The sequence below is a fragment of the Aquarana catesbeiana genome, linkage group LG02, assembly GCF_042186555.1.
Source record: "Aquarana catesbeiana isolate 2022-GZ linkage group LG02, ASM4218655v1, whole genome shotgun sequence".
NCBI lineage: Eukaryota > Metazoa > Chordata > Amphibia > Anura > Ranidae > Aquarana > Aquarana catesbeiana.
In genome coordinates, this window is record NC_133325.1 from 681,717,796 (window position 1) to 681,745,139 (window position 27,344).

General features: G+C 43.6%; 1 protein-coding gene across 2 annotated transcripts in view; it reads right to left on the reverse strand.

Annotated features, from left to right (window-relative positions):
• Positions 1 to 27,344, reverse strand: part of AIPL1 (AIP like 1 HSP90 co-chaperone) — a 148,312-nt gene that overhangs the window by 113,433 nt on the left and 7,535 nt on the right. Inside the window, exon 2 of one of the 2 annotated variants that reach the window (XM_073616737.1) lies at positions 2,529 to 2,708. The exons of the other annotated variant lie outside the window; for it this stretch is intronic. Coding sequence (XP_073472838.1) covers positions 2,529 to 2,708 — 180 coding nt within the window. The remainder of the gene's footprint in view (positions 1 to 2,528; positions 2,709 to 27,344) is intronic. 2 annotated transcript variants of the gene reach the window in all.

A 27,344-nucleotide genomic window follows, 5' to 3' on the forward strand; every position in this document is an offset into this window, starting at 1 on the left:
TGCCGATACTAAGTGATCACTGTGACCAATCACAGCAAATCACATGACTATTGTATGGCTTCCTTTCATGCCATCAATTGTGTAAAATTGTATGGCTAGCTGTGATTGGTCACATTGATGACATGGTACAGACAGGGCCAATCTCAACATCTGTACCATGTGATTAACTGTGGCCAATCACAGCTAATCACAACAAAAAACACACTGAATCAATGGCAGCCACCCTCCCGGATCCCCCGGCCGGGTCACGGGGGGGTCACGGGCGGCATCCCCCCTCCAGTCCGGGCCTCGCACTTACCCCATCTCACGGGCAGTGTGGTGGGCGGTGTCAGCTTCTCTCTGGGCTGTGAGCTGCGGGTTGCTTGTAGGTTCGGTTCCCGTCTTCTCCCTCCTCTCCTCCATGCGTCTCCTCCCTCCTCCTCCAGCCGACCAATCAGATTGGATCTTCTTTCGGCCAATTGGTGACGGGTCTCTTGACCTGCTTCCTGATTACCTGGGAGGAGATTCAGTGTTACAATAGCGAATATTCATTTGCTGTTGTAACACAACTGGGTGGGCTCGAAAAGCAGAGCTCTGCGCCCCGAGACCACCCTTTTTTCAAGCCTATTAGAGCCTCTGGTTCTAATCACGTACTTAAAAAAAAAAAACACCGCCCCCATTAGAATCCATGCGTCTGGCATTCCTGCATGTAGATCAGAAGGCTAGATGCATGGAAGGGCGGGTGGCGCCCTTGCGCCCCTAGTGGATGGGCTGCCACTGCACTGCATTAATTTGTTTCATTCAGTAAAAAATTATTATTATTATTATATTTTACATACTGTCACCAGTCAGTGTCCCTGATCACCACCACACATGTGATAACGCTATATTGCACTGGTGACAGTATGTATAAAAAAATTTAAATTTCTTAATTTTCCAGAAAATTGACAAAAAAAACTTCAAAAAATTTACCATGCCTCTTACTAAATACCTTGGACGGTCTAATTTCCAAAGAAGGGTAATTTGGGGAGTATTTGTACTGTCCTTGCATTTTCGGGACTCAAGAAATGAGACAGGCCATCAGTACATCAGGATTGATTTACAGATATAGAAAATAGTTGGTGGACTCTAACTTTTCTACAGACTAAATAATTTACACTGATTTTGGTTATATTCATCAAAAAAAATTAGCAGAATACATTTTGACCTAAATTTATGAATAAAGATGATATATTTGCAAAATTCTATAACAGAAACAAAGAAAAACGTGTTTTTTTTTGAAATTTTCAGTCTTTTTTCATTTATTTAGTAAAAGGTAAAATTCCAGCGGTGAGGTGATCAAATACTACCAAAAGAAATCTCTATTTGTGTGACAAAAATGATAAAAATTTTCTTATGGGAACAGTGTCGCATGACTGCTCAGTTGTAATTCAGTGTGACAGCGCTGGAAACTGAAAATTGGCCTGGCAGGAAGGGAGTAAAAGTACCTGGCATTGAAGTAGTTAAACCCATTTTACTGTTGAAAAGTCTGCTGCTGTTGCCAGGGCTGTTGAGAGATGGGAAAGGGCTCTACAATGGAATGGGTGAGCAGTTCATCTCACAATGAATAACGGTTACTCTAAAGAAGATGTTTTAAATGCACTGTTCTTGTCAAGAAAGGAAAGTAGTGTTTTTTTATAAGGCTGAAGGAAGAATGGGCACTTAAAGAAAATGCACTATAAGTGCAATTATCCTGTAAAACAGAATGGCTTTAAAGGATAATCTTCCTTTTTGTTGCAGATATAAAAACAGGAGGTTTAATTTCAAGGGTCCAATATCAGGAAATAAGCACACATTCTGCTAGTGGAACCTGAACATTGTCATGGCAGCAGAACACAGGGCCTCCTCAAAGATCATGATCTGTATTCAGCCACTGGTTGGCTTTGCATGAACTTCACCCTCTAGCAGCACTCACATGACCTGCTGGGCATTTTCTTTTGTAAAAGGCCACAGGAAGAATTGGTAAATAAGTGCCCATAATCTTCACTTCCATCACAAATATAAAAAAGTTGTTTATTTTTCAATGGTTCGTTTGTGTTATAATCTTCACCGGCATCTCTGGGCTCCCTTCAGCATGCAACAATTGAATATATCCCTGGCAGAAGAATACATGCCCTCCTTAGAAAATGGAGATCTGTTTTCAGCCACTGTTTGGATCTTTGTGAACGCAACCCTGTAGCAGCACCAACATGACCTGCTGTCACAGTTCTGACCAGGTGTCATTAGCTAAAGTGAGCTTGCAGCTGTTGGTAGGTAGGTATTCGCTTTGCTGGTTGAATAAGGCTAAAGGGTAATCTCCTTTAACACCATGTACCAATAAATATACTTTGGAACATTGGGTTTTTGAAGTCTTACAACAATTCTGTTTGAATGCATTGAAAGAATAACAATGCAAATAGTTAAAAAATCAACAAATGTCTGAAGATCAATAGATATTAGGTGTAGTATTTGAAATTAAATATAAAGATCACAGCAAAAAAAAAAAAAAAGAAAGTCTGGAGAATACTCACTGTGACATCACACCAGAATTCAGCCACTTCACCAATCCTCATAGAGGCGAGCAGGACTTCCCAGACCTCCAGCTTAAACATGTTTCCAATAACTATTTCCATAGGGACCCCAACTTTCTTGCTGTCATCAATCACTGTTCTATCACTGTCACATTTCAAGGTACGAAAATGAAAAGTTACCTAACCAAAAAAAAAATTAAAAAGTCACAGTTAAAGGCGGTCAAAACATGTTATATATCATCAGTTTTCCAAAAGCTCTCTTCGCCTCTATCTACGATATTACCAACAAACAAAAGGGAATGTATGATGGCTAGTGTCTAGTGAATGCCAAAACGATATAATATATTGTCGTATTTCATGATTATTGTCTATCTGTATAAAAATACTTAATATTCACATTTAGTCCTCTTAAAGGAGCATTTCCCAATTCACAAACACCCGTATATACATTGAAAAAAAAACTTTATTTGTAGAACCAATTGTTACAGAAATTAGGAAGACATAAAATACCTACAAATTGTGCAGCTAGTGTCTCTGATGGGAAACAAACCTTGAACCCCAGTGTGGCAAAAGTACTATCCTGCCCTTAAAATAAACTTGTGCTTTGTTCATGCAGCATCAAGTAACCTTTAATGCAGCCCCCTCCCAACCTCCTCAACTCAGGACTGAGATCTCTTCCCGCCACCATGTGTAAGGTCAAACCACTGTGCTGTCACATGGACTGAGTCACATGATCCTCCACACGTTGAAATAATGTGTAATTTCTTCATGCCGGAGAGCTAAACAGAGTAGTGGGGAGTAAAGGAAAGAAGAGCATATGCTGCTGGAAAAGGCGGCAAAGGCTTTCTTTAGAAGGACTGTACAGTCTGTTTAATTCATTTTTTAGACATCTAATAGACAACAGATATACATTTATGCAATTTTCTGTGCATTGTTTTTGATTATGTACAGTGCCTTGCAAAAGTATTCACCCCCCTTGGCATTTTTCGGTTTTTGTTGCTTCACAACAAAACATGGAATTAACATGGATTGTTTGAGGATTTGTATTTAATTTACAGAACATTGCCACAACTTTGAAGATTTTTTTTTTTTATTGTGAAGCAAACAACAAATAAAACAAAATAACAGAAAAAGTCAATGTGCATAACTATTCAGGAAGCCTAGAGATTTAAAGAGTCTGCTGGCTCTGAGTAAGGATTTCCCGATACAGCCATCAATATCCCAGTGAGATAGAGCCCAATGAATATAAAGTCTGAGAGTTGGTAAGCACACTCTACAGCTGTGGTGGTGGGTTATCACCTTTGTTCCAAATGCACAATAGGGTGTTGGTTTCAGGTGCATGCTCATACTTGGTTGCAAAACAATATTATACTATGGCAAGCATTTTTGTTTCTCTTTCGGTAATGAACTGAGGGAACTACGCCTGAACTCTGACAGATCTGATCGGTCCTTATCTCAAAAGGCCCCGGCTGGGTTTAAGCCATCTGCTCATTACATTTTGCGTTCTGGTAAGGGCAATTCATGGTCGTGATCTTTTGGATTGTGAATTATTTCTATGCATGTTATACCATTTGGATGATCTGGAGTGCTTTTTTCCCACTCATAGCGATATTTGGACTATACCATCGTACATATACTTCAAATATTTTTTGTTAATATCAACTAAAGGACACTTAGCGCAGTTTATTTTTATTATTGATATTTGTGTTGTCACACTGTTCACTGCTGCTTTATTTTATTGCTCCAGGGCGGTATTTTTTTATTATATAACTATTCACCCCCCCTAAATTCAATACTTTATAGAGTCACCTTTTGCGGCTATCACAGCTCCAAGTCACTTTGGATAAGTCTCTATGAGCTTGCCACATCTTACCACTGGGATTTTTGCCCATTCCTCCTTGCAAAACTGCTCCAGCTCCTTCAACTTGGATGGTTTGCGCTTGTAAATAGCAATCTTTAAGTCTGACCACAGATTTTCTATTGGATTGAGGTCTGGGCTTTGAATAGGCCATTCCAACACATTTACATGTTTCCCCTTAAACCACTCAAGTGTTGCTTTAGCAGTGTGTTTGGGGTCATTGTCCTGCTGGAAGGTGAACTCTGTTCTAGCCTCAAATCACACACAGAGTGGTACAGGTTTTCCCCAAGAATATCCCTGTATTTAGCACCATCCATTCTTTCCCTCAACCCTGACCAGTTTCCCAGTCCCGACTTCTGAAAAACATCCCCACAACATGATGCTGCCACCACCATGTTTCACTGTGGGGATGGTGTTCTTTGGGTGATGTGATGTGTTGGGTTTGCGCCAGACATAGCATTTTCTTTGATGGCCAAAAAGTTCAATTTTAGTCTCATCAGACCAGAACACCTTCCTCCATACATTTTGGGAGTCTCGCACATGCCTTTTCGTACACTCAAAACGTGCCATTTTGTTTTTTGCTGAAAGTAATGGCTTTTTCTAGCCACTCTGCCATAAAGCCCAACTCTATGGAGCGTATGGCTTATTGTCGTCCTATGTACAGATACTCCAGTCTCTGCTGTGGAACTCTGCAGCTCCTCCAGGGTTACCTTAGGTCTCTGTGCTGCCTCTCTGATTAATGCCCACCTTGCCCAATCTGTGAGTTTTGGTGTGCGGCTGTCTCTTGACAAGTTTGCTGTTGTGCCATGTTTTTTCCATTTGGTTATGATAGATTTGTTGGTGCTCCTAGGGATCATCAAAGATTTTGATATTTTTTTTATAACCTAACCCTGAGTTGCACTTCTCAACAACATTGTCCCTTACTTGTATGGAGAGTTCCTTGGTTTCATGGCAGTGTTTGGTTAGTGGTGCCTCTTGCTTAGGTGTTGCAGCCTCTGGGACCTTTCAAAAAGGTGTGTATATGTAATGACAGATCATGTGACACTTAGATTGCACACAAGTGGACATAATTTCACTAATTATGCGACTTCTGAAGGTAATTGGTTGCACCAGAGCTTTTTATGGGCTTTCTAACAAAGGGGGTGAATACATACGCACATGCCAATTATCAGTTTTTAATTTCTGAAAAATAATTTTATGTATATATTTTTCTAATTTTACTTCACCAACTTAGACTATTGTGTTCTGATCAATCACATATAATTCAAATTGAAAAAAAACATTGAACTAAAGGCTGTAATGTAACAAAATAGGTAAAAAGACAAGGGGGTGAATCACATCACATCACCCAAAGAACACCATCCCCACAGTGAAACATGGTGGTGGCAGCATCATGCTGTGGGGATGTTTTTCAGAAGTCGGGACTGGGAAACTGGTCAGAGTTGAGGGAAAGATGGATGGTGCTAAATACAGGGATATTCTTGTGCAAAACCTGTACCACTCTATGTGTGATGTGAGGCTAGGACGGAGGTTCACCTTCCAGCAGGACATTGACCCCAAACATACTGCTAAAGCAACACTTGAGTGGTGTAAGGGGAAACGTGTAAATGTGTTGGAATGGCCCAGTCAAAGCCCAGACCTCAATCCAATAGAATAAAGATTGCTGTTTACAAGCGCAAACCATCCAACTTGAAGGAGCTGGAGCAGTTTTGCAAAGAGGAATGGGCAAAAATCCCAGTGGTAAGATGTGGCAAGCTCATAGAGACTTATCCAAAGCGACTTGGAGCTGTGATAGCCGCAAAAGGTGGCTCTATAAAGTATTGAATTTAGGGGGGGTGAATAGTTATGCACATTGACTTTTTCTGTTATTTATTCTGTTATTTATACTTTTGCAAGGCACTGTAATTGGTAAGGTTGAATAAAGACAACAGTCCAGCTAGTTAAACTTGTGTCATTTGTCCCTGTGTTCTCTTACACTCCCTAGGACTGAAAAGTTTCACACCTACGCTAGGATCACCGTTGAGATATTTGTATAAATGCTATCATATCTCCTCTCAAGCGTCTCTTCCCCAGGGAGAATAACTTTAGCACTTGCAGTCGTTCCTCATAATTAAGGTATACCATAGAGAGGATCCTGCAATCATCCACCACTGTTGTCTTCTGTGGACGTCCAGGCCTTTTTATGTTGCTGAGCTCACCAATGCACTCTTCATTCCTCAGAATGTACCAAATTGTTGATTTGGCCACTCCTAATGTTACTGCTATCTCTCTGATGGATTTTTTTCATTTTTGAAGCCTAATGCCTCGCACACACAGTTGGATTTTCCGACGGAAAATGTTCGATGGGAGCCTTTTGTCGGAAATTCCAACCGTGTGTAGGCTCCATCAGACATTTTCCATTGGAATTTCCATCACACAAAATTTGAGATCTGGTTCTCAAATTTTCCAACAACAAAATCCGTTTGCGTAAATTCCGATCGTGTGTACACAATTCCGACATACAAAGTGCCACGCATGCTCAGAATAAATTACGAGACAGAAGCACTCGGTCTGGTAAAACTAGCGTTCTTAATGGAGATAGCACATTCCTCACGCTGCAATTTTTAAAATAGTTTAATGCAGCGCATTCTCTTCTTCTTTAGAATGCTAGAAGAATGAAGTTTTTCTGCTGCTCATATTCACACAGAGTTCTCACAAACTGGTTTCTATATTATTTCTCGTGATCTCATGAATAATATTAATTTTGTTTTTCGTCACATCTCCATAATAATGTTTTTTTTTTTTCGTTTTTTTTAACAAGATCTCCATTTTTTTATTTTTCTAGTGCTCTCCATAATATTATTTCTCGTTTTGTGTGTCAAGATACCACAACACCATTATTATCTTGTATTTTTTTTACCTCAAGGAGGTTAGTTGGTGCTCCTTGTTAATTTGACCTTGTATTTTTGAAATGTACTTGCCTACTCACAAACTGTCCTTTTTGAACTAAAACACATAGGCAACTATTTGTGAAAAATAAATAGCCATTTATTAGGGGTCATAACAAAATAAAGAGGAAGACAAAGCTGGAGAAACTGGTGAAATTTGCGAAGCCTTTGTACCCCAGGGCAGACATCAATAATTTTACAGTAAAAATTGCTGGCCTGAGGAGTCCTTATAATAGGGAGCACAATCCGGTCCAGGACTACAGGAGATCAGGAACAGCAGCAGATGACATCTATTTACCCAGGCTGTGGTCATACAACAGCCTGCATCTTTTACCAGACCAGACTGAACCCAGGCCATCACATTCTTGTCTTCCTTAAATGCTTCCTTCCAGGCTGTGGCTCTGGTGTTGGAGTTGTGGCAGGAGGTGGAGGACCACGGACCATGGTTGAACTCACAAACGTGGCTTTGGCTTGTGAGCTCACCACTCAACCCCTTTTTTAGGGCTTGTAACATCACTTCCTCACATAAGAGGCATTGGCCCTCCTCCATTTCCAGCATTTTGCAGGCTGTCATGTAGGCATAGTCCTCTTGAACACTGGGGGGGTTTCTGAGGGCCGCAGTAGCCTTTAGAAATAGGCCAATTGCTGCCTCCTTCAGGTTACTCCTCTTCCTGGCACTTTTTTGTGGAAGGCCGAGGGGAGGGACCTGGGATTCTGTCAGGCTACTGGGCCCGGCCACCTCCTGGCTGCCACTTACCCCCGCCACCTCCTGGCTGCCACTTTCCACGGCCACCTCCTGGCTGAGACTTTCCTTTGTATGAAAAAGGGACATAGTTTTAGTTTTTGGTTCATCAATCACACACAATTTTCAGCTCATAACTGTTGCAAATTTAATGTTAATAAATAGAAAAGACTATTATTCTGACCCCAGCATTTTTCATTCTTGTCACAATCATTTGTGGACACTACTGTCTATTGATATGTGAAACACTTTGTGAAATCAAAAATCAGTTGTCAAAACTAACATATATTTAACATCATTAATTTGACAAACAGAAATATTTAGAAGAATGCTATACCTGACTCAAGCTGGGCTCCTCCACATGTTGCTGCCTGGAAGGCCTAGGTTGGTCGTTGGAAGCTTTAGCTGGGGAGGAGGAAGACTTGAAGGAAGACTGGAGAGTGCTGGCCTGGGTTCAGTCTGGTCTGACAGAAAATGCAGTCTGTCATAGTACCACAGCCTGGGTACATAAATGTTATCTGCTGCAGCTCCTAATCTCAGGGAATCCTGGACATTCTTGCGCTCCCTATTATAAGTGCTCCTCATGCCACCAATTAGGGCCTTCAAATAGGGGATGTCTGCCGTGGGGATCACCAGCTTCACAAATTCCAGCAATTGATCTAGCGATGCCTTCTTCTTTGGTTTATTGTTATAAAAGGGGTGGTTTACCTGCCACAGGCAGGGCAGCTCCCTGTACATATCAATGAATATGAGGATAAAGTCCTCATTGTTGAATAGATCCATTTTCTCTGCAAGACACAACACAAGACAAACCCTTGACTTTTTTTGGAAAGTTAAGTTATTAGTCATTTATGGTTAAAGTTTCTTACACCTATTTTTTTGTTGTATCGATGGTTCATCATAACCTTTGCTACACATTATGATGGTAGATTAAACTGTTTGTTGACACAATTATTATTGGGATTTTTTTTTGTAAAATCTCCATTTATGTGGTTGTTTCACATTTATTATATTTTTTATATCTGTTATCCTACTGTTTTTTCACATTGCTGTTAGTATTATTTTGGATTTAGCGCCACATTACCTATTATTATTTAAGCTGTTTATTTCAAGGTGTGGGAACACAATTATTATTGGGATTTTTTTTTTTGTAAAATCTCCATTTATGTGGTTGTTTCACATTTATTATATCTGTTATCCTACTGTTTTTTCACATTGCTGGTAGTATTATTTTGGATTTAGCGCCACATTACCTATTATTATTTCAGCTGATTTGCATGGTATTGTCCTAAAAAGAGTTTGGGGACCTGGGTACTGCCCCAGGGGACACGTATCAATGCAAAAAAAAGTTTTAAAAACAGACGTTTTTTCGGGAGCAGTAATTTTAATGATGCTTAAAGTGAAAAAAAAGTGAAATATTCCTTTAAATATCGTACCTGGGTTGTGTCTATAGTATGTTTGTAAAGTGGCGCTTGTTTCCCAGGCTTAGAACAGTCCCTGCACAAAATGACATTTTTAAAGGAATAAAAGTCATTTAAAACTGCTTGCGGCTTTAATGTAATGTCGGGTCCCGACAATATGGATGAAAATTAGTGAGACAAGCGGCATGGGTACCCCCCATCTATTACCAGGCCCTTTGGGTCTTGTATGGGTACCCAAATTAAAAAAGGAAAGGCGTGGGGCCCCAAGGCCCTATATACTCTGAACAGCAGTATACAGGAGGTGCAAACAAGACAGGGACTGTAGGTTTGTTGTTAAGTGGGGAAGGGTTATCACCCTTGTGACATTTGTTTTGCAGTCTGTGCTCCTCTTCAGAAGATTTCACCTCACTTTCTGTCCCAATGACAAATGTTTTTAGAAAATTTGGGGTTTTTAGTGAAACAAGGATTGGTGATAAAGCATCAGTGGAAAGGAGAAACGTTTTTCCCATATTAACTCTTACAGGAGAGAATTTACCTTCCTAGGGGTAGATTTCATCTGTTGTCTCCTTCTGTTTGCAAGTAGGAGTCGTTTGTAAGTTGGATGTTTGAAGGTAGGGGCCTGCCCTATATACTCTGCAGAAATTGTGGCCTTGGGTATTGGTGTTGCCACAACACTGTAAACCCTCACAGGGCCCTGCTGTGAAATATTAGATCAAGAATTGTAATTACATGCCCCTGTTGAACAGGGGCAGAAAAACAGGGCCTTTGGTGATGGTGGTGGTGCTGGTGCTACAACACTGTAAGTCCTCACAGTTACTCTTGGTGGGCGCTGGAATGGGCCCTGCTGTGAAATATTAGATCAAGAATTGTAATTACATGTACCTGTTGAACAGGGACAGAAAAATTGGGCCTTAGGCACTGGTGCTGGTGCTACAACACTACAACCCCTCACAGATACTCTAGTTGGAGCTCAGGAACGAGCCCTGCTGCAAAGAATTGCATCAAAAATTGTAATTACACGCCCCTGTTAAACAGGGGCTGAAAATTTTGGCCTTAGCCACTGGTGGCAGCGCCCAGAAACAAAAATATTCATGCTATCAGCATGATCATTGAGGAGGAAGAGGATAGTCACTCAGCATAACAGGATAGTCACTCAGCATCAGCATAGGCAGTCTTGAAGGGATCTGACATTTCAAAAAAAATTATTCGGTTACATCAGCATCAGGTGCTTGGTATCTGGTGGTGATCCAAGACTGATTCATTTTTATGAAGGTCAGTCGATCGACCGAGTCGGTGGACAGGCGCACCCTGTGATCGGTTACAAAGTCTCCAGCAGCACTGAATGTGCGTTCCGAAAGAACGCTGGATGCAGGACAGGCCAGTAGCACAATTACATACTGTGCAAGCTCTGGCCAGTGATCCATCCTCAAGACCCAGTAACCCAGAGGATTTTCGGTGGGAAAGGTGTCCAAGTCAGATCTTGCCCCTAGGTAATCCTGCACCATGTAAAACAGACACTGGCGATGGTTGCTGGAACCGATCATACCTTGGGGATGCGGACTAAAAAATTGTCTGAACGCATCGGTCAGACGACCACCTTCTCCACCGCTCCTTCTTTGACTGACCGAAGCCTCGGCAACACGTTGTCCAGGAACAGGAATTTGTAACCTCCCAGTCTCTGGGAACGTGTTGCACAGACCTTTCTGCAAGGCCTCTCAAAGATGTTTCATCCTCTGCTCCCTCTGCGATGGCAAGATAAGGTCTGCAACCTTACTCTTGTAACGTGGATCAAGGAGGGTTGCCAGCCAGTAAGGATCCCTCTCCTTGATACTACGAATACGAGGATCCTTCCGCAGGCTTTGCAAGATCAGGGAGGCCATGCAGCGTAGGTTTGCTGAGGCATTCGGTATGGAGTCCTCTGGGTCACTAAGGACGACATGATCCGCAGCCACCTCCTCCCAGCCACGTACAAGTCCATGGGTTTCTTGGGACTGTAAATGATCCCTTAAAGACTGCTGCTGATGCTGAGTGCCAGGCTCCACCTCCATGCTGACACAATCCTCCTCCTCCTCATCCTCTTCCTGTGTGATTGGCGGGCACGCAGGAACACTGTCTGGATAAAGGGGGCATTGAGAGCTAAGAAAGTCCTCCTCTTCCTGCCTCTGTTCTGCCTCAAGTGCCCTGTCCATTATTCCACGCAGCGTGTGCTCCAACAGGTGGACAAGGGGGATAGTGTCACTGATGCATGCGCTGTCACTGCTCACCATCCTTGTGGCCTCCTCAAATGGTGACAGGACAGTGCATGCATCCCTGATCATGGCCCACTGGTGTGGGGAAAAAAAACAAGCTCCCCTGACCCTGTCCTAGTGCCATAGTCGCACAGGTACTCATTGATGGCCCTCTGCTGCATGTGCAGCTGCTGCAGCATGGCCAAGGTTGAGTTCCACCTGGTGGGCATGTCACAGATTAGGCGGTTCTTGGGCAGGTTAAATTCCTTTTGGAGGTCTGCCAGCTGAGCACTGGCATTATTTGACTGGCGGAAATGCACACAGACTTTCCTGGCCTGCCTCAGGACATCCTGTAAGCCCGGGTACCTGCCCAAGAACCGCTGCACCAACAAGTTAAGGATGTGAGCCAAACAGGGCACATGGGTCAGTTGTCCCTGTCGGAGGGCGGATAGGAAGTTGGTGCCATTGTCGCAAACCACCATTCCTGGCTTAAGTTGGCATGGCATCAACCACCTCTGAACCTGCCCCTGCAGAGCTGACAGAATCTCTGCCCCAGTGTGGCCCCTGTCCCCCAAAGCACACCAGCTCAAGCACTGCATGGCATCTTTTGGCCTGCGTACTTGCGTAGCCCCTTGAACGCCTACGGAGCACCGCTGGTTCTGAGAACAAAGCACAGTAAGAGGTCATGAAGGAAGAAGAGGAGGGGGTGGAGGAGAGAGGTGTGTCAGAATCATCAGTAGTGGAATTTTGGAGGCGTGCTGACAGAACAACCTCCAACACTACTGCACCTTGTCCTGCATCCTTCCCAGCTGCCAGAAGAGTCACCCAATGCGCCGGGAAACTTAAGTAACGTCCCTGTCCATGCCTCCTGGACCATGAGTCGGCGGTAATATGCACCTTGCCGCTGACCGCCCTGTCCAGTGAGGCCAAGACATTGCCTTCCACATGCCGGTAGAGAGCCGGAATTGACTTCCATGAGAAAAAGTGGCGTTTGGGAACCTGCCACTGAGGAACTGCACATTCCACAAACTCACGGGGGGGGGGGGGGGCAGAGTCTACCAACTGAAAAGGTAGCAGTTGAAGTGCTAGCAATTTTGCCAAGCTAGCTGTAACGAGCCCCTGCTCGATCGGTTCCACTCTCCCGACACTCCTCTGCAGCTATAGAATCAGATTGCAGATCGCAACATCTGATGGTTCGGTCATCCGATGCTCCGGGACTAGAACTACAGCTATGTGCCGTTCTAATCCAGTTGTATAGCTCAGAATAAACACCAGGCAGGCTGAATGTAAGTTCAACCAGGAATCTCATTTATTGCAAGGAATACAGGCTCTTTTATACAGTAAAAGAGGAGGTGTATACCTCCTGCTCATATTACTCTGAACATACACCTGTGACCAGAAACCTAATTAACATGGGTTAATTAACTAATCCCTTTAGACAGCCTAGATGACCCAGACATGACTTTTAGGCCAGACTGGCCGTCTTGTAGCTCAGAAAACCCAATCAACATTATCACAAATCAACACACTAGCAGAGTTAATTAACACAAACAACAATGGGGATCTAATGACTCTTAGATCCCATACTAGACTTATTTACAATACACATTCTAGCAGGCAACAGACAGACAGGTGGCTGGAATTGACATCAGCATCTCCTAACAGTATTTGTCCCAGCATTATGAATCAGCCAGTATTTCTAATATGGCAAATCCAGGGTCCCCCCCTGGGGGACCAGGACCCGATTCTACAGTAATACCACCACAAGGGTCCCCAGGCATACAGCTCACAAAGAGCACCGTTCCCCCAAATGCCAGGGCCCACGATCGATCGGCAAGAGGCTAGAATTCAGTCCCCTCCAAAAGTCTCTCTCTCTACTAGGTCTGTCACATTTCTCCCCTTTCGACAGGAGACTAACACAGGAGGAGACCCCAGACGGGTTGACTCCGAAGTTAGTCAGTAGTTCCAGTCCTCTAATGCCTGTACCCACACAGTACCCCAAACAAATTGCTCCAAACAAAGCATTACTCACCCAGCCAACCTCTGCCTCTCACAGAGAACACACCTGCCGCTGGGGAGAGGCCTGGACTGGCCCTTCTCCCTGGAGTCCTTTCTGCCGCTGGAGAGAAGACACGGTGTCAGGGCTCACTCCATCATGCTGTTGGGGATCTGGGCTGACTGCCCAGCATCCCTGGGGTATACAGGTGGAGAATGAAGTCCCATCCACCTTCACAGGAAATCCATCCTCTGTTAGTTGAGGGCAGAGTCCAGCAGTACTCGGCCCTGTTGCCAGCCCTGCTGCTGGAAACCCCACATTATCTGCTCCGGCTAACTGTTGGGGAGGGGGGGCGACTGCCCCGCCTCCCTGGAACTCTGTAGTTGTTGCCGGTGCTGGGCAGAGGTTGGTAGCACTCTGCTCTGTTGCCAGCACTTCTGCTGGGGACTCCGCATCCTCCGCTCCAGCTAACTGTTGGGGCAGGAGGCTGGCTTCCTCCACTCCCAAACTGTGTAGCTGCCATTGGGGAGCTGAGCCGGCTGCTTCCTTTTCCATTCCCTCATCTGGATGTTGGGACGATATGTCTGTGGTACTGTCTCCCAGGTGCATGGATCTTTGCTGGGGAGGAAAGACCACTTCTTCCACCCTGGCCAACTGTTGGGGAGGGACGACGAACACCTCCTCTCCCTTCTCCCTCTGTATCCTGAACTGCTGCTGGGAAGTGACCACCTCCTTCCCACCCTGAGCCTCCGGAACCGCCGCAGGTGTAGGGTAAATTTCTTGGACCCTCTATCTGGTTGCCAGTGCTTCAGCTGGGGAAGTTCCTTGTAACTTCACATATACTTCTGTTGGTGCTGGGCAGAGCACAGTGAAGTTTGACCCTAATAACAGCTCTTCTTCTGCTGGAGGCTCACCGGGTTGTTCTTTCCTCAGCAGAAAAGTCTATCAAATCCCCTGTCTCTGCAACTGGTGTCTGGGGATAAAGGTTCACCATCTCCTCTCTGTGGAACCCAGAAGATGCTATCAGTGCTGGCCAGAGGTTAGCAGAGCTCTGCCCTGTTGTCAGCACTTCAGGTTTGGGGACGGCAATCTTCAGATTTTCCACTGCCGATTCTCTGGCATGCTGCTGGACAGGCACATTCCACCATTCAAGATCATCCCATGCAGAAACAGGATCATCAAGGTCAGTCAGCACTTGCTGCATCCGCCATAAGACCTCCGCTTCCCTAGCTGTGGGGGCAGGTTGGCAAAGCACACTGTTACTCTGCCACATTGTCAACTCTTCAGCCAGGATTTCAGAGTTGTCAACTGGTATTTCCTGATAGTCCCACCCTGCTGCTGAGCGGAGTCTAGTCTGTAGGCCGTCTCAAGCTCCCATTCCTGAACGGCCAGAAACTCCAAATCTTCCTGTGCCCAGTGCACTTCCGAGACATTCAGTCTTCGCTCTCTGTGCTCCATTATTTCCTCCAAACGCCACTCCCAATCACTCCCATAGTCAGGGTCCCTGGACAGCCTCCAGTACAACAATCCCAGGCCATCGTAATCAAAGCCTTCCGTGGGGCTGTCATCCGCTGTCCACAGGCACACTTGGGCTACATACCACTGGAGGGCTCTGTAGCTCTCGTCCAAACGCATTTCTGCCCGGATCAGCCTTCTTAACTCAGCTGTCCACTCCTGGTTCGGCTGTTCCCCCAATAACAGCATTCACACTTCATACTGCGACCAGTACCTTACATGGATGGAGGGGAGAACTATTCCCTGGTTTCGCTGCTCACGGGCTAGCGCTTCCTTCCAGAGTTCACAGCAGATAGAACCAAACCATCCTAGCAGGACCTGCTCTGATACTGGTCCTCTCTGCTGTATCTGCATCTCTTGTAACCTTCTTCTGAATTCCTCTTCCATGGTGGCTGGTATCTGTACCTCTCCTCTCCTGCTATCTGGACCTTGGATCCAGGTGATGGTTTGGATGTGTTCATGGCAAGGAAGCACAATCCCACCATTCCCTCCACGGCTCTCAAGTAAGTCTTTCAGTGTGGCTCTCCTGCAGGCTGGTTTGGAGTGCCCCAGTAACTGGAGAGCAAATCCCACGGCTACCAACCAATGTAACGAGCCCCTGCTCGCTCGGTTCCACTCTCCCCACACTCCTCTGCAGCTATAGAATCAGATTGCAGATCGCAACATCTGATGGTTCGGTCATCCGATGCTCCGGGACTAGAACTACAGCTATGTGTCATTCTAATCCAGTTGTGTAGCTCAGAACAAACACCAGGCAGGCTGTATGTAAGTTCAACCAGGAATCTCATTTATTGCAAGGAATACAGCCTCTTTTATACCTTTTTTATCCTGCTCATATTACTCTGAACATACACCTGTGACCAGAAACCTAATTAACATGGGCTAATTAACTAATCAATTTGGACAGCCTAGATGACTCAGACATGACTTTTAGGCCAGACTGGCCGTCTTGCAGCTCAGAAAACCCAATCAACATTATCACAAATCAACACAATAGCAGAGTTAATTAACACAAACAACAATGGGGATCTAATGACTCTTAGATCCCATACTAGACTTATTTACAATACACATTCTAGCAGGCAACAGACAGACAGGTGGTTGGAATTGACATCAGCATCTCCTAACAGTATTTGTCCCAGCATTTCTAATATGGAAAATCCAGGGTCCCCAGAGTCTGTGTGTCCTGGGGGACCAGGACCCGAATCCACAGTAATACCACCTCAAGGGTCCCCAGGCATACAGCTCACAAAGAGCACCATTCCCTCAAATGCCAGGGCCCACGATCGATCGGCAAGAGGCTAACATTCAGTCCCCTCCAAAAGTCTCTCTCCCGGCTAGGTCTGTCACACTAGCATTCAACCGCTGGGCATGTGGATGGCTGGGAGCGAACTTCTTTTGGTGGTGCAGCAGCTGGGGCAGGGAAATTTGCCTGGTACAATCTGACGTCAGTGTACCGATAGCAGATTGCCCGCAAGTACTTGGCTGTGACACACCTAATTCTACACCTTCATTCCTCTCAGTGCAGGTCTCATAGAGGACTGAAGGTATAGTGGGGTTAGAGATCCCAGCTGATGAGGAGCAAAGGAGAGGTCCTCTTTGTTCTTTGGTGTGGGTCTTTTAGGTACGCTTGCCAATGAACTGCATGGCAGGTCAACATATGTCTGGTCAAGCATGTGGTGCCCAAGCGGGAGATGTTTTGGCCACGCGAGATACGCTTGAGACATATGTTTCAAATAGCAGCCGTGGGCTCTGATGCACTCATCTCAAAAAAGGCCCACACCAAAGAACTTTTGGAATAACGCGCAGAGACAGCAGCGTCCTGCACATGCGGAGCTCTGCGGTGTGATGCAGTCAGTGTGCTGCCCTTAGGCTGGCCCCTGGAGGGCATCCTGCCTCGTTGGTGATGTGCCTCCTCCTCCTCCTCCTCCTCTCTCCTATCAGCCACCCACGTGGAGTCAGTGACCTCATCATCCCCTCCCTCCTCATCACTGGAGCAAACCTGGCAGTATGCTGCAGCAGGGGGAACATGACTGCCAGATTGCTGTCCTTCTTGGGCACCTCCTCTGTCTGGGCTCACGTTACTGCCTTCCTCTAGCTGAGTACCATCATCGGAGCCTTCAAAAAGCTGGGCATCCTCCTGGAGCATGTACCCAACACTGTGGTCAAACAGTTCGGGGGACTCCTCAGGAGGACATGGTGGGGCTAGGGAAGGAGTCACTGATGCCATTGAGCTGAGGGAAGAGGCCGCCTTGGCAGCTGCTTTGCCAGACAAAGTACCCTAAGCCTGGGTGAGAGAGGATGAGGAGGATGAGGACGGCTTGGTCATCCACTCGACCAAGTCTTCCGCATGTTGCGGCTCAACACGGCCAGCTGCCGAAAAAAAGGCCAAGCGTGTCCCACAGCCACGTGCTGATGAGGATGCACCATGTCCACGACCATCACTGTTGCCTCTAGACACAGAGCCTGCTTGCCCTCTTTTATTGGCTTCTGACTGTCTGCCTCTCCTTGTTGGCCTTCCAGACATACTATTGGCCTGCAGTGAGATGTAGCTGCACAAAACTGGGATGTATATATATACCGATTATACTTCAGCTAGCAGAATCAACTGCCTGCCTGTAGTATTATTAGTATGAGAACACCTGCACTTATCTTCAGGTAGCTATACTGTAGGTGCAACTGTGCAGGGTAAACAGTACAGTAACTGGAAATACGTCAAGAGCCCACACAAGCACCTGGCTTCAGGTTGCTATACTGTAGGTGCAACTGTGCAGGGTACACAGTACAGTAACTGGAAATACATCAAGAGCCTACACAAGCACCTGGCTTCAGGTAGTTATACCGTAGGTGCAACTGTGCAGTGTACACAGTACAGTAAATGGAAATACATCAAGAGCCTACACAAGCACCTGGCTTCAGGTAGCTATTCTGTAGGTGCAACTGTGCAGGGTACACAGTACAGTAACTGGAAATACGTCAAGAGCCCACACAAGCACCTGACTTCAGGTAGCTATACTGTAGGTGCAACTGTGCAGGGTACACAGTAGAGTAACTGGAAATACGTCAAGAGCCTACACAAGCACCTGGCTTCAGGTAGTTATACTGTAGGTGCAACTGTGCAGGGTAAATAGTACAGTAACTGGAAATACGCAAGAGCCTACACAAGCACCTGGCTTCAGGTAGTTATACTGTAGGTGCAACTGTGCAGGGTACACAGTACAGTAACTGGAAATACTGTAAAAACACCTGCCTGCCTGTCAGTATATTAGAAAGAGAAGAACAGGATCTAGCTAAACTGAATACAGCGGATATATATATATATATATATATATATATATATATATATATATATATATATATACACACACAACACCTGGGATGCATATATATATACCCAATACACTGCAAGTGCAGCTAACTGACTCGACCAGCCTACTCTATCTAACTTAAATCAAATAACACTGTCTCTCTGTCTATCTATCTCTCTCCACTGCAACACACTACACAGGGCTGATGTGCAGGCAGCCTTATATAGTATGGGGAGTGTACTAAACCCCCTGAGCAATAATTGGCCAAAGCCTCCCTGGCTTTGGCCAATTACGGCTCTCTGTACACACGGCGCTGTGATTGGCCAAGCATGCAGGTCATAGTGCATGCTTGGCCAATCATCAGCCAGCAATGCACTGCGATGCCGCAGTGAATTATGGGCTGTGACGCGCCACTCGAATTGGCGCGAACGGCCCATAATGTTCATAATTCGGTGACCGACCGAACACACGATGTTCGAGACGAACATGCGTTCAATTCGAACACGAAGCTCATCCCTAGTACAGAAGAATCAAGAGAGTGCTGAAAAAAAGTAAGTATTTTGTTGTGTGTTCCTATCCTTCTTAACATTCGTGCTGCCCCATGTGCTTTTCTTTACTGTTGTACATTTTAAAATGGCTACTTTGATGTTCAAGGGCACAGTAATCAGTCGTAGGAAACATAATTAATTTGCCCACTTTAAGATGTTTTTGGCAGATAGAGGTTAACTACATTTGTTCAGGCCTATTTGCATTAAAATAAGTTTGTTGTCTAGATGGGTTTGTAACTACAATGAAATGTAAACTTGATTCAGTGTAAGGAGAGGACACTCAGCAGCTGTTTACACATCTGGACGCAGGAGCACTATTGTGGGACACCAGAACAAACTTTTTTGGGTGTCGCACACAGGTGCTCCAGTGGATACTAGGGGTGTCTCCATGTGTGATATTTTAACAAAAAAGGAAAGTATTCCAGCTTTGTAAAGGGAAATAAAATGTTCTTCAGCTTGAGACTCTGCCAAAACAAACAATTGTACGACACTTCCAAGCAATGTTTCATATTCCTATTTCTGGCATCAAATATCTGTGTGCTAAGTATACCTATTTTTTATTCACATAGGGGAGAAAAGAAAAGACATCTGAGGACACCAAAACACAAGCAGAGGATATGGAGGGAGACATTTATGAAGTGGGCGAAATTGTCACCACAACAGGTGCCTGCATATTTATAATACATGGTGTGTTTTTTTCTTTTAGGTGATGTGGATGTTGGGGAAGAAAATTTTATTTCACAAGTGAAAGTGCCCAGATCCTCATTGGGGAGAGAATGGGGTGCAATTGTGATTTATAAAATATAAAGGAAAACATCAATGATGTTCAACAAAAAATGAAGAACATCATTGATGTTTTAGGCAGAATATAAAAAAATAACAAAATTGTACCGTTTTATTGTGTATTTTTGAATTAAAAAAAAAAGTTGTAAAGTATTAGAAAAGCCAAATTTTGAAGATGCACACAGTGTGTCAACATGTGCTATCTGCCATTAGGGGATATCAATGTACGCGTTTTGTGGGTGCAACCCTTTCCTCCCAACTCAATCAGGTGATAGGAAGGGGTTGCACCCCCAAAACATGTCCATTGATCCCCCATGATGAGAGATAGCACATGTTGACATTAGGCATGGGATCAGGAGGGAAATCCCCATTTTGACTCTCAATTTGTGTGCATCTTCAAAATTTGGCTTTTACGGGGGTGACATCACCCCATCTGATGAAGGCAAGATTAACACAGTTTGGACATACTAATGTCTGATATTGCCTTCACTTTATCGAAGTTGAACTTTGTAAGTTACTGAGTTGTGTATATTATGCTTTGAAACATGCCTGATTAACCAAAAAAAAGGATCTTTACAATGTAAAAAAAAATATACACCAAAAATGTTGGTTTGTTCCAAAACCCCTTTCTAACACACATGTGCATGTGCTTTGAGTAAAATGTTTTCTACTCAACAATGTGTGGCTTCTTCTTTCAATGCTCAATAGCAATTTTTGTAGTAAGTTGGTGTTTACAGTGACAATAAGGGTTATTTACTAAAGGCAAATCCACTTCGCACTACAAGTGCACTTTCAGTGCAGTTTCATATGCACTTTTAAGTGTTGGCGTGCAAAGTGTATTTGCCTTTAGTAAATAACTCCCACAGTGCTTTATAATTTGCCACAATCACCCATTTTCATGACTCCACAAAATTCACTCATGGTGCTGAAAATGATGAATATTTTTGTCAGTAATGCATTACATACATTAACAACAATAACAAGGTGTGTGTAGCAGACCCACAACATAATAATATTTTGCTGAAGAAGAGATTGTCACCTCATGTATCAAATAAATTACATTTGCACTATTGAAGAAAATGTCCAAAAAGAAAAGCCCATTGGAGAACCTAGGAGACAGCTAAAAGAAACCCATGCAGTAAATCAAAGGAAATTTTCTTTCAGTTTAAGTTCAAAAATTGTTGATAAAATGTTTCTTAAACCATTTCTGGCATATCAATGGCCCCCCTACCCGCAAAGTACTCAAAATACTTCTGTCTTACTTCGCGGGCACTTTGGGGGGGCAAGCCAGGACGGCCAGCTTCAAATACCATCAGGGTTTCTTCTTGAAGTTCGGCCTCAGGCCCATCTGAGGCCACATAGTTCATTGAATTTCTCCTTAAATAGTTGTGTAGAATGCAGCATGCAAGGATTATATGATTAGGTTTATATTCCGCCATGTTGATTAGCGTAAGGAATAGGCGGAACTGGCTGGCCATTATCCCGAAAACGTTCTCCACCACTCTTCTGGCTCTGGCCAGACGGTAGTTATAAACCCTTTGGTCCAGGGTGAGGGTCCTCATGGCTTCAAAACGGTCAGCTGCTCAGAATGAACTAACAGAAAGCACTGAAAAACAGAAAGGCCGGAGCTGAAAATCAAAATCGAGCGGACAAGAACGCACTGAAAAACAAATAGGTAATAGAAATACAAACTCACAAGCACAAACCGAAGAGCAGTAATGATCGGAAAAGCAGGAGGCTGAAAAGCGTGAATCGTCTGTCACCAATCTTCTACTAACACGAGATTAGCAGAAGGAGCCGAAAGGGTGGTGCACTTGGTATTGGACTTCCTCTTTCTAGTGCCGTCGTACGTGTTGTACATCACCGCGTTCTTGACGTTTGGACCAACTTTGTGTGACCGTGTCTATGCAAGACAAGTTTGAGCTAACATGCGTCGGAAAAAATCCATGGATTTTGTTGGAATGTCCGATCATGTGTACGAGAAATTACAATGGCCTGTTTCACTTGCATTAACATCTCCTTTGAACGCATGATGTAGGTCCCCAGCAATAGATTCCAAATGCAAATACCACACTTAGAATCAACTCCAAACTCCTGCTTAATTGATGAAGAAACAACAAAGGAGTGGCCCACACCTGGCCATGAAACAGCTTTTGATTCAATTGTCCAATTACTTTTGGTCCCTTGAAAAAGGGGGGATGGCTATTCTTAAGAGCTGTCATTCCTAAACCCTCCCTCAGATTTGGATGTACATACCCTCAAATTACACCTGAGAGTGTGCACTTTCAGCATATATACATTATATAACTATAGCTTGAATATGTTTTGGTAAATACCTGAAAAAAACTAAAATTGCACCTGTGTCCAAATATATATGGACCGAACTGTATATTTTTTGGTGAGATACTCTCTAAGGATTAATTATTGATTATATTGAACACAGACTCTCATTCAAAAATCAGTATTCCAAGGATATAGTTAAACATACAGCTTTTTTTTCACGCCAACCGCCTCCTGCCCTTTAAGAGTTCTAAAAGCCCGGAGGTGGAGGGGGTATTCAGGTCATGTGACCACTGTGATTGGCTGTCACAGCCATCACATGATCGGTAAGCTCTCAATTGCAAGTATGCATCAGGAGCATGTAGGGAGCATGCTCTCAACACAGTAAGTTGTTTTAACAGGGCCGCATATATGCGGCTGCTCAGCATTGAGGCCTACCTGTGAAGCGTCCGCATATTTGCGTGCGCCCAGCGCCAAGAGGTTAAGAACAGGACAAAGTAGGACTCTGTTACAAAGTTTGTTAAAATCCTTGCAAAATACATTGATCACCCAGAGGGGATTGTTTTTTTACTCTTTAACCTAATGTGTTGGGTATATAATTTAGAAAGCTGTCTGAAAACGGATATCACAAGATGCCTATCACCTTTTTTTTCTGGAAAAGCCATCTATTTACACCGATTTTATTTTGGTTTCACTTTCATTTCACATTATGAAATTCGTTTTGTGTATTAAAGGATTGTTTGTTTGTTTTGGAAAAAAAATAATGTTATATTTACCTGCTCTGTGTAGTGGTTTTGCACAAAGCAGCCCTGATCCTCTTCTTCTCGGATCTCCTGCCGGTGCTCCTGGCTCCTCCCTCCTGCCAATGGCACTCACAGCAAGCAGTTTGCTATGGGGGGCCACTGCTCTGTGTGTCCATTATCTCTCATTGGCTCACTGGCTGTGATCGAGAGCAGCGAGAGCCAATGGCTCCCACTGCTGTCTCAGCCAACGAGGAGGAAGAGTCCCCTGAGAGCCAAGGCTCTCGTGCTCATTGCTGTATCGAGATGGGGCTCAGGTAAGTATTGGGGGGCTGCTGTACACAGAAGAATTTTTACTTTCGTGCATAGAATGCATGAAGGTAAAAAACATTGAGCCTTTAGAACCACTTTAAGGGTTCAAAGGCATCAGGCTAAGTCCCTTTATCATCCATCCCAATAAAAGTGCTTTAGTGACCAAAAATAATGTTCTGGATGTAAGGTGGATGGGCCATACAATGTCAGACAATTTGAGCCAGTTGTAACAAACTGAAACCAGTATTAAAGAGATGAAAAGAAAAGTTTAGAATGGCTGAGAGGGTTAGTTTAAGACAATCATACACAACCTGATATTTGCAATTCATGCCTTTGGAACCAATAGAAGACTACTGTTGCTTTCATTCCAAATGTTACTCAATAACTCAATATTTCAACCTATCTTATCTGCTTGCCATCAGCTGTGAGAAGAAATAAGAGACCCAGCTGTTGCCATTAGCCATCAACACAGACCAATCAGGTTTTTATTCTAATATATGATAATCTCCATATTGCAGCTCAGACTTTGGGCATTAGGGTATAAAGGCTTAGAAATAAATGAATATAATGCTTTTATGACCAATCTCATCGAATACAGAGTGACAGGAAGCTATTGTTGGCTGTGTCTCACTATGTCCTGGTGGTAATGATTGTGATCCCATGCTGATTTACAGTGCTTATAAGTGCATGTGACATTTGTACGACGATACACTACCCATACCTATTTTTCTTCCATCCTTGTTAAATCATTTTTCATTCCTTATCTGTGTTCTGTAAAGAACATTCTGATTGCTTACGATGCTCCTTTACGATAAAGTTAGGACTATAAAAAAAGACATTTAAAAAAGTCCCAAGATACAACCATCTCTAAATAGTAAACTTACAAAGATCATCTTATGCTGTCTTAATGTCATCATGGGTATTATTGAGCAAACATTGCTTGTATTATCTTTGATAATTAAAAAGTGGCATTTAATTTTCATTAAGACACAAAGTAAACAGATAAATTCATAAGAAAATATGAGACTAAATTGCAAAAATCTATGAGGTGTTCAGGAACATATAATGCAAAAGCTTAAAAGAGGATCTCTGGAAGTTCTATTATACTGTCTCCTCAGACAGTGCAGCAAAAATAATTATTGCCATTAATTGGCTTTACCTAAATATACCTGTAGCGTTTTTTGTTTTATTGAGGGGTATAACTTGAATGGGGATGGGAACTATGGGATGCCCAGCATAAATCAATATAACAGCAATTGGTTTTGGAACAACTATGTACAATCCCTATACATACTCCTTCAGCTTCCTCCTGCACAATCTTGATTGAACCTCATCACTCCTCACTTCACCAGCACATTACGTGCTGCAGACTGTTACTCATAGTCACCTCCAGCACATCACTTGGTTCCCCAGGAACAGCTAGCACTAATTGTTGGTTAGACCTGACACTGACTCAGCCAGGCCTCAGCAAATGCCCTTTGTAGGCTGGGACCACGGACCCCAATGGTGTAGCAGAAAAGTCCTTGTCCTAGCTGCCCTACTATGGCTAATTATCCCAGTTAGCCTTCTTCAGGCCCTGCCAGCACTCCTGGCTGCAGCTGCCTCTTTCCACCGCCCCTTCCACCACAGTCCAAACGTCTGGTTCTGTACCCATCTCAGACTGCAAGCTCCCAGTCCTCTTAGGCATGCCTCCCCAGTCCTCCTGACTGTGCCTCACTCAACAGCCCTCCTGGCTGCAACCTGTTGTCCTCCCTGAAATCTCTTAGCAGTGCTCTCTCCCGCTGTCCTCTCTTTGCTCTCTCTTGTGCCTCCGGTCCAGGACCTCTTCATGTGTCCCTGAAAGTGGTCCCGACTGCACCCAGGTCCAAGGTTACTCCCCGACTGGGGAGCTCCCTCAAAGGCCCCGACAGCCTCCACACTCTCTCACTCCAAATCTTCACCCGACAACTCCTCCCCAGCTGGGCTGACCCTGGGTATTAGGGATTGGTTAGGGCTCCCTAAAACACCCCAAGCAGCTCCACGTCTCCTCTCTTCCTCTCTTTCCAGATCTTTCTACCAAACTCTGGAAAGAAGAGGGTGGTCTCAGTGATGCTGCCTGTGAGTCACCAGCTGCTACCCTGAGCCACCCCCAGTTCAGATCAGATCAAAACAAACATGCCTGGCTGGTAGCCAGGCCTGCCTAAATTTACCTGTCCTTCAAAAAATCCTAACTCTAGAACCTACCTACCTAGAGGATGCTACATACCTTTTGCTTTCTGAATTATATCCAGGAAATGAAGAGCAAAGTAACCACAGAGGAAAATAAAGGTTGTAAAAATGAAATACTATCCTAGGGATTTATTAGAATTTTACTTTAGCTAGTTGAGCAGTAAGCTAATTGTTGGCAAACTTACACTGCTGTGCTTACTGTTTTTAGCTACCTGCTACCTAAAAGTACAACTAAGAAAAAACTTGTACCTGTTATCTTTTTAAAGAAAATTGGTCAAGGGCTAGAAAGTGTTTTTTATTGTAACCTGTAACTCAAGGACTTTAATGATATAACAAGTCCTTAGATGTGGTGATTGCATTTGTTTTTTCTTTTTTTTTTTTAGCACAGGAATAACTGTTGATCTTGTTAGAAATCTATTTTCCTTTGAACTGAAATGTTAATGTTTTCAGCAATCTTCTGTGAACTACAAAGCACCTCCTCCATTTGTAATGGACCTGAGGAGAGGGGGAGGTGTTTATACTTCAAATCAGGAGGGTTGTCCTAGGGTGACAAAGGCTTTCCTTACAGTACAGTTAGTGAGCATCATCACTCTGGGAAGTGTGTTATTGTGAGAATCACAAGGTGAAAATAAAAGCTAAAACAAAACCTGAAAAAAAATAAATGAATGTACCTACCACAGCTAAGGGTGTTTTTGGGTTCAGATACACTTTACCATAGGCTTGAATTCTTTCCCAAAGCAGAGATTTCCCATCATTGTCTGTCCCCATAAAACTCATTTCCAAAGTTAGGGAGAGAAAATATTTCTGAAGTGGTTATAGACAACAATAATAGATTGTTGTCTAGCATTCTAATAATTGTGCCAGGATTAATATTCCTTTTGTTAACCTTTTGTATACTCAAAGTCCCTAAAATTTTACGAGTTAAGAGTTACCAAAAGATACATAACACTGTGTGTGTGTATATAAACGGTTTGTGCTTCCACCTAGCAGCACTAGGGTTGTCAGTTTGAATCCCACCCAAGGTACTACCTGCATGAAATTTGCATGTTCTTCCTGTACCTGTGTGGGTTTCCTCCCACAATCCAAAGATATGCTGGTAGGTTGATTGTTGGCTCCTGTCTAAATTGGCCTAAGCATATGTACAAATGTGAGTTAAGGACCTTAGATTGTAAGCTCCTTGAGGGTAGGGACTGATGTGAATGTACAGTATATACTGTATGTAAAGCGCTACATAAATTCTTGTGCTAAATTAATACCTGTAATAAAAAAAAATGTGAATATATATATATACAGTATATGTAGCTTTTCTCAAGATGAATAGAGATAGCAAACAATGTATCAAAGTAAAGTGCAATGCTAAATACAAGTCCTAACAAATAAAAACATTCTTCCCAAATACTACATTTTTTAGCAAACTTATAATAACTTTTGGAATATTAATTTGTAGGGGGTTTCAAATGAAAAACCCATAGCTGCTTAAACTTATTTAAACTAGAGGCGTGACCAGTTTACTATAGCGTAAAGCATAATTAGATTAATTTCAGCAGAAAAAATAAACACTGTTTTATACATTATTGTTGCCTATTTATTACCTATTTATTTACCTCCTACCTTATATCTTTCTCACGCTGACCCAGATCATATTTTTTGCACCAAGATATCCATTATAAAAGCAGTCTAACAACTAGTTTAGGTTCCCCAAATATACTACGGCTGAATGTAGAATGTCGAGTACCAGTATGCAGATCCTCTGGATTTTTACTGAAGCTTCCTTTCTACTGATATGCCAAATCAACAGCAGAGAGGACATTACATACAGTACTGTAAATTGTTTCTACATGTGCCCGGTGGTATTCCAACAACATACTGCATGCAGAAACAAATCCAGGAACTATAGCATAGACAATAGTTGATTCTAGCCCAGCAGACCCTACTGACTAACTGAAACCA